At 36.4% G+C, this 13,105-nt stretch overlaps 1 protein-coding gene across 7 annotated transcripts in view; it reads right to left on the bottom strand.

The window, feature by feature from the left end:
• The window catches only part of LOC134536605 (dedicator of cytokinesis protein 1), a 180,756-nt gene that overhangs the window by 74,351 nt on the left and 93,300 nt on the right, over positions 1 to 13,105 (bottom strand). For all 7 annotated transcript variants that reach the window (XM_063376383.1, XM_063376379.1, XM_063376381.1 and 4 more), the window contains 3 exons: positions 11,691 to 11,819; positions 8,108 to 8,221; positions 3,889 to 4,140 (listed from right to left, as the gene is read on the bottom strand). In XM_063376383.1, the coding sequence (XP_063232453.1) occupies positions 3,889 to 4,140; positions 8,108 to 8,221; positions 11,691 to 11,819 (495 nt within the window). The remainder of the gene's footprint in view (positions 1 to 3,888; positions 4,141 to 8,107; positions 8,222 to 11,690; positions 11,820 to 13,105) is intronic.

The raw sequence follows: 13,105 nt of genomic DNA, 5'->3' as shown, positions 1-13,105 counted from the left end.
AAAGGATTCGGTTTTTTACTATTTACGGAAAAAATAATACAGTAAAACTTGCTTACGAAGTCCCGCATGGTAGGTTTTCCCGTATAAATCGTTTAAATTGCCCGAGGTTTCATCATTTACGCCGTTAAATGTGTGATATAAAGTCCGTTAAAATTTTTTCTGAAACTTCCTGTCTCAAATAATGGCACACGTAAATCGTAAATATGAAGAAAAAACAAATGAACAACAACATACGGAAAAATATGGATGATGTACCATAACTACAGTACAAACCCAATAGTTATTTTAAGATAATTACCATAAAAAGAACAATATTCTTTGTAGAATGCCATAATTACTACAGAAGCAGATAGCTACCATATTTGCACTATAGTTACCGTAACAACCGAGATGTATATTTACCGTGATAGTAATGTATTATTTATTTATGACATATTAAATTAAAGAACATTGTTGGAAAAAAAAAGGATGTTAAACTTTGATATGTACGGTTGGCACACGTTGCTAAGAAATAATGTGATCTGAAAGAATGCAGTACTACTACGAAAAGTAAAAATGGTAATCGTGGATTTTTAGGTTATGACAGTCTCTTTCGTTTTTCAGTAATATCGGCCGAAAATTAACAAGCGTACTGTATCGGAAGTCGGCAGAAATGCCGATTAAACTAAATATTGGCAAAATCGGCTTCTTCAGTACAGCTCTACATTTGATGACATGAGTAAACATATTTCAGACTTCAGGATATTGAAAAAGACTTTAATTTCCATGTAGGTTTATTGTGTGTATGTTTTTTTTGCAAGTGTAAATTGAATTAAGTAAAATGCTTTTATTTTTATTACTTTCAATTTATTAAACTTTAATGACCAGTTACAGATATTTATGACACTAATTTTGAGGTTAAGCAATTTTACTAAAGCATCCCAGTCACGCAGGTTGCCAGCGAGAGATGCTTCTCTTTTGCTGGAAACACTATCTCCAATCGTAGAGCTAATTTAACTCCTGAACGTGCAGAACAAATTATTGTTCTGCATTATAGATTAAAGAACAGAATTTAATACTCTGTGACAATCTCTCTCAGAATTATTGTGAGGAAAAGTGGAAATGTTAAAACAATGTGAATGTACTTTTCAAACAACATGATTTTTGGTGCTAAGTTTGTTGAAGCTCAGTAAGGACTCCAGAAAAATTGACAAGGATGAAATTTTTCCAAAGATATGTTACATTTACACAAACATATACTTGGTTATGTTAGTTGGATGATATCAGTTACTAATGAACCAATGGAAACAGGTAAGATTCAATGGAAAAAAATGTTATTTTTTTTCTAGCAGTGCAAAATGTAAACACACACTGTGAATAGTTACCCAAAATTAAAAAGCCCACTTCATTTTAATACTTTATTCAAACATTATACTAAGTTTAAGATAAAAATAATTTCCCAAAAATGTAACTGTACCACAAAAGCTCGAGCTCGGCTTGAAGTAAAATTCTTAGGCTCGCAGACCTCTAGTTATTTATAGAAAAAATCCTAACCGCTAATCTGTACTAAAACTGAAATTTCTCAAGAAAAATTTTTTGTCTTTATATACACTTATACCAGAAATGTACCAAACTACATGTAATAAAGTCAAGGGACTTTTAGTGCAATCAGAATACCTCTCACTTACATTAGATATGTGGATATCATCTGTTAAAAGATTCGGGTTTGGGTTCGAGATTCGGCAAATCCAGTCTAGGATTTGAGTTAGGATTCGGATTTGAGGAAATCAGGATTCGCCCCATCCCTAATTTAAAATGTAGTATTTTTGAATTTTTAAAAATAAAGTAGTAGGGGATCTAATGTTACATTAGCTTGGAAGCAAATATTTGTAAAACAAAAAGAATTTAAAAAAAAATTACTGAACTTAACCAATACAGTAGCCTAAATTCTAGGCCTAAATATACAAAATTTATATCTGTTGAACACAAAATGACCAATTTGTTAAACTATTTTGCAGATATGTACATTTTTTGGGATAGAATTCCCTCGTCATCTCCTTGGCGAAGTCTCTTGCGATTAGCAGATAAAGATGACTGTTCATACAGTTGAATAATTTTTTCGCGATATTTTATTATTGTTGACAGTGTAGTGTGGACACCAAACCCAACGACCGTGCCACACCTGCATTTTCCCTGCCTTAGTCGACTTCTTTTAAAATTTACACATTTTCCTTCAAAGTAAAATGCTTGCGTTTCTTTTTATCTTTTTGGCCCTCCATCCTGATTAAAATAATCAATCAACAATATTGTTTTCCTCGTGCCGCAAACGTAAACAAACCTCTCATCCATAGATAACCATAGCTCTGCACTAGTAGTGCGCGTCGAGAGCATGGCTGTGCCAGGCAACATTCCGACCTTCATGGCAAAACAATTAAATCGTGTCGGCCATGTTGTGACACCAAACAGTTCAAAAAATAAACCTGCAAAAATTAACATTACTGGATTTTCTATTTTGTATCCAATTAAAAATATAATTTTTATTTAACGTTTGTTCTGCGGTTATTGAAACTTTTAAAACGTGCTCTATAAATAACCAAAAGATGGTGCAGCTAAAAACAATTGTTTTAATGGGTGAGACAGCAATCGATTGTTTAGATCGTCTCGTGCACTAAAGTGTGTGATCCATGGAGGACGACGTATGGTGCGTTATACTGTACTATGATTCTATGAATCGTTAATACAATGTTTGTTTACGTTTTATACTTGTTAACGATTCTTGAAAGTGATAAAAATTAATCGTAATGTACATTTATATTAAAGAACCCCTGCGCAAAATCAGTAACTATTATGTAAAATTTTCCTGATAACTGGAAAAGAATGGTCGTTGTATTGAAAGGTAGGATACGTTTTTAACGTTAAAGTGAAATATTTTTACATTGTTTACATTGGTATTTTGAGCGGGAATTTAAAATCATACGTTGAACTGAAAGATACGTTATTCTGAAATACGTTGTAACGGAATTTCACTGTAAGTAGCTTTAACATGTAGGTCTACGTAATTCTTAATTTTGTAAAATCATTTGTTTCAATGTATGTATATACAGCCTACCGTAAATCTTATGTCAAAGTGTTTTATTTTGTATGTAAACTGTAGCAGTGTAGCCTATATAAATCTGTGAATGTTGTATATGAAAGTAACAAATAGCATTTAAAGAAGTTCTTACATTCAAGTTAATTCTTATTTCTACAACCGCCAACTGTAAATTGTATGTAATAAAATAATATTGTCAACTCTATTGTTTGTGAAACTATTTATCCTTCAGTAATATGAGTATATAAACTTAATGCAAATTATTATGATAATAAAACTTAAAACTGAAAGAAAAGATTCGAAATTGGAATCGAATTTCAAATAGTTGGTAGGGATTCAACTCGGGATCGAATCGAACTGAAAATAGAGGATTTGCACAGCCCTACCGATTTGCGTGATTTAAACTTTAAGTTGCTCGTGAGTGAGCACTGAGTGGTGCTAGTTGAGTGGAATAACTATAAAGTTAATAACTTTGGTTTTGGAGCCATTTATTTTCTGGTTCGCTACCCATTAGTGTAGCAGACCACTGTATAATCCTTGGCAGGCGATTGATCAATGGGTACTTACGTATTAATGCCACCTTTAAATATTGTGGACGGTTTGTTGGGTTAGTACAGCAACATTAAAAATACTGTGAAATCATGTGAACTTTCGGTTGGTTCAGGATAGCCACATCTTATAATTGGTAATTCCTCAGCAACCATAATAAATATTTTAAAGTTTTTTTTTTTTAATGTAGCTAAACCAAACCCAGCCCAAGCCACCGTCCACAGTATTGAAAGGCATCTGCGGTGGCGTAGGGTGGATATCTGACGCACCTTGCCCTTGTCGAAGTGGTCGATGATGCTGTAGTAGAGGGCCTCCTTGAGCTGGCGGTGCGTCTGGCACAGCGGGAACTTGTTGCTGCGGAGCAACGGCGGCAGCACGGCGTCCGACCAGTTGAGCAGCTTGCTGTGCAGCCGCAGCGTGCACGCAGCCTCCGTGTAGTTGTCGCACTCCAGGTGCAGGTCGCACAGCTTGTTCACGTACCGGATGTACATCTCCTTGCGGTTGATCTCGCTGTAGAAGTCCTGCAGGCACACGCGCTCGCTGCCACCGTCATCCGTTTCCCGCAAGTGTCAGGCAAAACAACTCTCAAAAAAAATGCTGAAATTAATAGGAACACACAGTTGGCATGAAATGTTGGATTTAAAACATGTGTGTCATTGCACTACAACATTCTAAGGTTCGACAGTTTAAATGGTATATTAAAACAGTTTAATTTGGACTATTTAAAACAAATCATACATCAAATTGAAGAAAAACTTACCTAGTTTTTCTTACAAATGATCAACATGTGCACCTTTAGTTATACAGCACAGATCAAACCTAAATCCAATTCTTCCCACACTTTGGTTAACACTTCCGGAGTAACAGAAGCAATAGCCTCTTCAATTCTGTGTCTTAGCTCTGACAAATCATTACGTAGCGGCGGAACATATAAACAATTTTTTATAAAGCCCGAAAACAAAAAAATTGCATGGCTTTATGTCAGGTGCACGTGGAGGCCAGCGAAAAAGAGCTCATCTCAAATTGCCTACATCAGTGGATTTTATTGCCACATGGGGAATAACAATTAAACATTATACACAATGCACGTCAAACTGAAATTACAGATTCACTCTTAGGAAATTGCAAAACACAAAATATTTTATGCTCAACAGTCAAAATTTTGCGTCGGTGGCAAGCAGTACTTGTGCATATATATGAGTTAATCTTTAATTGTGACCTTCAACCAACCACTACAATGCTTACATTAGATTTTATAACTGAGACATTCTTTTATGGACATACTGTATAATCAAGCAGCAACTGAGCTGCTCTTGTTCAGATCTTTACAAGTGAATTCCAACAGTTAACCTTGGTGCCAGGTCACATTAATGCTCTGCCTGAGTTCTTAGTTCACTCACATTTTATTGTTCCTGTCTGTTTTTATTTCCATACGGTGTTTCTGTTTTATAGCCGATTCCATTCCTCATTTTCACATTTAGTATTCCTGTTAAAATTATATTCCATTCTATAATTATCTTTGAAGTTTGTATGTTATATGGTGTTTATATCCAGTTGACAACAGCAATTTTTTGCTTAATTTGTGTTTTTGTCTTTTGGTTTTTTTTGTAGTTTTCTTCTACAGACATACATGTGCTTAGCAATGGCGTATGTTGAAAAGCTTACACCAAGTCATCCACTCCAATTGCACAAATATTTCAAAGATAATATTTAAACCCTACTTATTCACGAGTTTTGGTTTTTAACACAGTCAAGTAAATTGCATTTTGGTTCAGCAATATTATAAACACAATTTCTGCTGATTTCATCTGGAATCTTATAACGGTTCGTTATATGAAATAAAAAGATGTTGCGCCAATTTTAGTTTTTGTTTCATTTTTCAAAGTAGAATGTTGCACAGACGAATCCAATCACTTACAATATGTTGCTCACTCATTCCATTCGTACATCCGCCTGTCGAGAATTGCTCGCAGCTCGGGCGATGAAGATTAACGAAAAAAAACAAACGTAGTTTGAGTCCTTCAGTAAAATCTTACTGTAAGTACACGGAAATAGCGTGACCTCGAACAGGGCCGCACCCAGCAAAACCGAAATTCGCCACGAGCCAACCGCCGACGAAGGTGATCACAATTTCTAATTACTGTCTGAATGAAATAAAAAAAATTAGGTTAGCTTAATACTTGGCATGGCTCTGACCACCAACGTTAAATTATCTATCCAGCAATTTACTTCATTTTTGGCGAGAAGCCACCGAACGCAACCTACTGGTGCAGCGATCGACGGACGACTGACAAAGTCATGTCACCGTTTCCTCCACGCAGGGAGGAGAAGTCACATGACCTCACCGACCAATCACACGCACGCTTCATTCACACTACACATCACAAGCCAATAGGAAACCAGAACACACATTGAAAACAGTTTTCTATCCATAGAGCCAGGGACTTTACATTCTCTTTCTCTCTCCCACACCGTGAGACAGCAGTTATCACACATTTCCCACGACCCGTGGTGAATCCCAGCTTTTATCTCTGTTGGCGGGGAATCACTGTTTCTTTCTCACTTGCACTTACAGGCCTCTTATGCCTCTCTCTAATACATCCCACACCAAATCCATTGTTCTAGAACCTTATGTACCAGCAATCATAATCCCAATTACTTTACAAAATTAAACTTATTTAGAAAAACCTGAAATAGTAGGCCAAAACAGGCAAAAATCTAGTACAGCGGCTTATTTGTGAATAATTACATAAAAAATACTAATGATAAAAAATGTCTGTTAAAATACAAGGTACATTCTTAAAACACATAGCAAGTGCAAATATCAACCCATAAATGTATAAAAACTGTAAAATATCATTAGAGAGACTTTTTAAGAAATGTTTACATGCATAAAAATAGTTTAAAAGAAAAATATTTAGCTAGGAGGGCAGGGTTCTAGCAACGTTACAATCTTAAACCATTATTTACACGTACGCGTGTTTGTGCACGTGCATGCATGCATGCGCATGAGCATGTGCGTGAGTGAGTGCAAGTGAGTGCGAGTGAGTGTGCGTGAGTGAGTGTGACTGTGCGAGTGAGTGTACATGTGCATGTGCGTGTATATATATTTAAGTCACAACTTTTTTTCATCACACATACACAAAGCAAGGAAGCTGCTACTGTGTCACATGGTGTCAGATTGATTGTAATTACAGATTTATACACTTTTGAAACTATGACATTTTACTTTTTTTAATGGCCACTGCAATGGAGTGTCCATGTTTTGTAGTGATGTAGCCCATGGTTGTTGACATTTATTTATTTATTTTTCCATTTCTGGTGTGTATAACCACAATATTTGGTGTGACAAAATGAATACAAATAATATTTTGTTTTAATAATTTGAAATGACACAATGTTTTTTTGAATTATTCACATAACTTTTCCAATACTGTTTGGTGAGACAGTAGCAAAAAAAACTTTGAATACTTGTTGCATGTTTAAAATATTGATTATTGTTCATGTTTTTGATTATGAAGTCGCATTAAAACATCAAAAAAATGGTATTTATATTGCACAAATAACTTAACTTCAAAAGTGGACGTTGGTATACGACAAACGCATGAGGTATGCTATGTCAAATATTGGTAAGGAAACAAATATTTGTTATTTCAAAGTGTTAGTATTCGAGGTTGAATCAAATACAAATAGTTAATAAATTCATATTTGTAATTGAAAATCCGAATATTCGAACAGGCCTACCAAATATTCAATAATTTTGCTAGTGGCATATCTTCCAAACAAAATTTAACAAGCAACTGGCATATTAAAAGTTTTAGCAGAATGTGCACAAAGTTAATTTTCAATGGCTTTTTACAAGAAAATTTAAGATTTTTGTCGTCAAGATATAAATTTATTTCAGTAGACCAACCTCTCAGGAATATAATCCAACCATAAAAGGGCAACTAAGATCACCCTAGTGTAAACACTGAGCAGTACGCGACTAACGCAGTGTGTGTGGCAATGCATACAGAGCACACAATGCAGTGCGAGCATGCCTAGAAATAGGTCCACCTTTAACAAAGATCTTTAAAGGTGCTCTTTGGTTAAGGTGAATTTGTGATTTAAATGAAGTTATATCAAAAACTTGCTGGCAGATTTGATGTACATCCAGCTTTGACTACATGCACGATGCTGAGGTTCACAAAATACTTTTTCATCAAAAAATAAAACTGTAAAACTCTATTTTTTTTTATCAGAGCAAAAACATCACATTGCACAGCTGAAGCTGTCCAGTTCGACACTTTGATGAAGGTGTAGTGAATAAATGTGTCTCATGCTGTTAACTGTTATAGTCAAGTAGCCTTGCATAGGTGAGTGGCGAGATGAAATGATGAACCAGTATAAGACTATCAACAGCCAATTTATCTCCACTAGTAAGGAGAAGAGAGCTAAATTTTTTTCCACTATATATAAATGCAATAAAGCCATATTTAAAACCCTTACCAGCAGGTTCACAGTGCAACTCATCCTGTTCTCTTTGTTTTCATCAGTGATGATCGAGCGGTATTCCAGTAACCTTTCCATCAGCCGCGTCACAGTCTTCACAAACTTGATTCCCTGCACAAATTATATCACCTGTTAATAAACATGAGATATACTTTTCCTACTTCTACAACACTTGAAAAGCATCAAGACAAAGGCAAAAATTATTGTAAAGGGAGAATAATAATAAAGGAGAATTATTATAGCTAGTGCCAAAGCCTAGAATAAAAAATTTGCTTGATAAGCATTTACAAATCACCTGCAATATACTAGTAACTAGTAAGCGAAAACAGTACACGAAACTGAACACAAATTTACATTCAAACAAATATAATATGTTTAGGTTAATTTTCAGGAAGGAAAAAGTAAAAACTTTAAAGAAATTCAATATAAAAAAAACTTAAATTTGATGAATCTTTTAAAATATGTACAACCAAAAATATTTGTAAAAAAAAGCACATGAATACATTTTAATAATAGTGTTCTAGTGTTATTTAGTTATAGAAACTTGCATTACACAAATATAAAATCTATTTATTTTCCTGTAAATTTATGTTCTATGTACAACATAAGTAATAAACTACTAGTAATGAAGAATAAAAATTTATATTAAATATGTCTCAAAAAAATGGTTCAGATACTCAAGTTTTAAGTGCTATATCAACCACTTAACATAAAACAATATTTAATCTAAAACAATGTAAATCAGAAAATAAAGGAAAAAACTTGGACAAAGAGAAAGATCAGCTGTGATACTACGAAGGATGAAGTGATGCACAAGTATTATAAATTGACATTGAGGAATACAGTACATACAAGCGAGGGTGGTGAGAGAGGGAGGAGCCAACCCCCAGGGCTTCGACACTGTGAACCCCATGGCTTTGACACTGTGAACCTCTTGGCTTTCACACTGTGAACCCCATGGCTTTCACACTGTGAACCCCATGGCTTCGACACTGTGAACCTCTTGGCTTTCACACTGTGAACCCCAGGGCTTCCACACTGTGAACCCCAGGGCTTCCACACTGTGAACCCCAGGGCTTCCACACTGTGAACCCCAGGGCTTCCACAATGAGGAACCCCAGGGCTTCGACACTGTGAACCTCTTGGCTTCCACAATGTGAACCCCATAGCTTCCACACTGTTTACCCCAGGGCTTCGACACTGTGAACCCCAGGGCTTCCACACTGTTTACCCCAGGGCTTCGACACTGTGAACCCCAGGGCTTCGACACTGTGAACCCCAGGGCTTCGACACTGTGAACCCCAGGGCTTCCACACTGTGAACCCCAGGGCTTCCACACTGTGAACCCCAGGGCTTCAACACTGTGAACCCCAGGGCTTCAACACTGTGAACCCCAGGGCTTCCACACTGTGAACCCCAGGGCTTCCACAATGTGAACCCCAGGGCTTCCAAACTGTGAACCCCAGGGCTTCCACACTGTGAACCCCAGGGCTTCCACAATGAGGAACCCCAGGGCTTCGACACTGTGAACCTCTTGGCTTCCACAATGTGAACCCCATAGCTTCCACAATGTGAACCCCAGGGCTTCGACACTGTGAACCCCAGGGCTTCGACACTGTGAACCCCAGGGCTTCCACACTGTTTACCCCAGGGCTTCGACACTGTGAACCCCAGGGCTTCGACACTGTGAACCCCAGGGCTTCCACACTGTTTACCCCAGGGCTTCGACACTGTGAACCCCAGGGCTTCGACACTGTGAACCCCAGGGCTTCCACACTGTGAACCCAAGGGCTTCGACACTGTGAACCCCAGGGCTTCCACACTGTTTACCCCAGGGCTTCGACACTGTGAACCCCAGGGCTTCGACACTGTGAACCCCAGGGCTTCCACACTGTTTACCCCAGGGCTTCGACACTGTGAACCCCAGGGCTTCGACACTGTGAACCCCAGGGCTTCCACACTGTGAACCCAAGGGCTTCCACACTGTGAACCCAAGGGCTTCCACACTGTGAACCCCATGGCCCGAGCACCATGGACACCCGGCTGAATTCCCTAACATATTATTTATGCTTGTGTATACCCTGATAGTAGGATCGAAATATACAATTCCATCTTCTGTATAAATAAAAATGTAACTTTTTTTGTTCAAAATGTTAAATATCCGTAAGTTCTTCACCAACTGCTTTGATATTTTGAAACAACATAGTGTTCGAATATGCACATGTTTTTATATACATATGTCACACCTGTGACAGGTAAAAATATATACTAGATGAAATACTAATGGGTAAAAAACATAATTTTTTAATATTTTCATTGCTATGGAGTGACATTTATAGATATACAGAGGGTGATATATATAAACAGATATAGAGACACACATACAGCTAGAGAGGGAGGTATACACAAGGGCTGTTTTTTTCTTAACATCCGATGGCCTATAAAAAAAAAAGACAAATTTAAATAATACACCAATTTTACTAGAAAATGTTCAGCAGGGTCTTACTTATTTTTCTACATAATCGCCAAAACAATTGAGGCATTTGTCATATCGTAACACAAGCTTCCTGATGCCTTCTTCGAAGAACGTTAGCCGCCAGTGAGTAGCGACACAGGGTCAAGCATCTGGAGCTTCCTCCCCTTCACGACACCGCTGTGAGGCGGATGGACTAATAGCGTGGACAGAAGTGTCATCACGGAGAGGGAGATCCAGGCGCTTGACCCTGTATCTCTAACTTCTTCAAAGGAGACATCAAAAAAACTTTTTTTACAAAATGAAAAATGCTCCAATAGTTTTGGTGATTGTGTAGAAAAGTAAGTAACACCCTGCTGGACTTTTGCTGGTTAAATTATTATGTTACGTAAATTTGTCTTTTTTATAGCCAGTCGGAGGTTTAAAAAAAATACCCTCATGTGTATGTATGTGTGTGTGTGTGTGTGTGTGTGTGTGTGTATATATACACACACACACAGAAAGAAAGAGCTAGAGAGAGATGCTTTGTATATGTGTACCTACTTCAAACAAATTGCAAAAAAAAATTATTAAGGATTTGCAATGCATGGCAGGCATTCGCTAATTGCTAATGAAATTCACTGTAAACCTTACAAGTTTTGCAATTTTTTCAAATCACATTTACAGTTATAGCCACTGTAATTATTAGACATTAGATATTTTTTTTATTGTGGGGTTCAAAATATTGCACATTAAGTAATGAGAAGGGGCCAGACTAAATTGTCTGCCCCCCTGAACCCTTAGTTTTCCTTGACAGTCCTGCATACAAACAGTCAGGATTAAGCATACAACGATCTAGGTTTTAAATACGACTTGAATTCATCAGATTTAGCACTTGAATAATTGAGGTTTACAGGTAATTTTTTTTTGCATCAATTAATTAAGGTGATGTATAGAACTATTTTAATTTTAATTAATTAGGAACTGATATTTTATTGATATTAATGAATGACAAAATGCTGAACTCTATTAAAAAAACTAAGAAAATTCCAATGAATATTAAGGTATATGAAAGAAACTAAGCACTCGATGCACTTCAAGCTGGAAAGAACATCCGCACGCAAGTACCTGCTCTCTCATGGTGCAGTGCTTGTCGCACTGACTCATCATGATGCTGAAGAAGAGCTCCTTGTACTGGCCGTCCCCTCGCCCCCCCTCCACCAGGATGTCCAGCTTGGCTATCATCTCGTTCTCAAACTGCAACCAGTGTTTCTTTTCAGTGCCACTGAAACCACTTCAAACACCGTCGACTGACAAGATTTATTTTTTCCTCACTAATCAAACCTTAAATGCTAAGGTCTTAAGGAATAACCAAAAATACAAAATATACACTTGGCGCAGTAAAATACTAACTTAAAATTTGCATGCATATAATTAATAGAAAGCAAACCATTAAAGTAATGGAGTGATATTTTAAATATGGTTGATACGTATAAATTTAATCAAATTAAAAAAATTTCATAAATACTTAGTGTTAAATACTAATATAAACACTTGTATAAAATTAGTTATTTTATTTAGTAAAATAATTGAGATAGAGCTTAATTATCATTTCATAATAATATAACAATTTCTAATGCAAACAATTCATACATGCAAGAACATAACCTCACAAACACTCCCATGAAAACAGCCACGAGACTAATAAACCTTCCACATACACTCCCTGCCAGCGACACTGGAACCTTACATGAAACCTGACATTGTTATACACATGGGAACATAACCTCACGTATGTAAATACACTTGAAAATATGGATGAAAAAGTTTATAAACACAATTTCTACCACTAATATTCACAATAAATAAATGTTTTTAATGATATGGACCAGTATTCAATATCAATCATTAAAGTATAAGATTTAAAAGCACACATATATACACATATATACATACATATACATACATACATATATATACATATACATATATATACTTATACATATATATACACATATATATATATTATATACATATATATATATAATTTTTATTGGTATTTGTATGTAGGCTTATTTTGTATGTAGCCTATTTATTATCCTGTAAAAATGTTGTTTTATGGTGCATGCACATCGTAAAAATTACATCATAATATTTTCATAACGTGTCTAAAGAAGTATAATTTACGTTGACCAAGGCTTCACTCCCTTAATCTTGGTCACACTCCGCTCCTTTTGCTTTCCCATCTCGGCCCTAACCAATCCTGCCTGGCATTAGTACCGCCGATATGTACGCAGAGGTGTGTTTAAATAGCGCGCCACAGACTACCACAAGAGGGCACTGTAGCATCAGTGCTCCGTCCTCTTAAGTTTTTTTTTAACTTTAATTTTTGTCCCACAGATTTTGTGTCAAGGTGCATCGGCCAGGAGGGTTTTGTTTATTAATTTTTGTATATAATCTGCTCGACATAAAGACGGCACCTTCACTCCTGAAACGCTACGAAGTCCAGTGCAAGCCAAGACTTTATTTAACTCCTAAATTTT

The sequence above is a fragment of the Bacillus rossius genome, chromosome 11 (assembly GCF_032445375.1).
Source record: "Bacillus rossius redtenbacheri isolate Brsri chromosome 11, Brsri_v3, whole genome shotgun sequence".
NCBI classification, from domain to species: domain Eukaryota; kingdom Metazoa; phylum Arthropoda; class Insecta; order Phasmatodea; family Bacillidae; genus Bacillus; species Bacillus rossius.
This window is presented reverse-complemented; position numbering and strand designations above follow the sequence as displayed.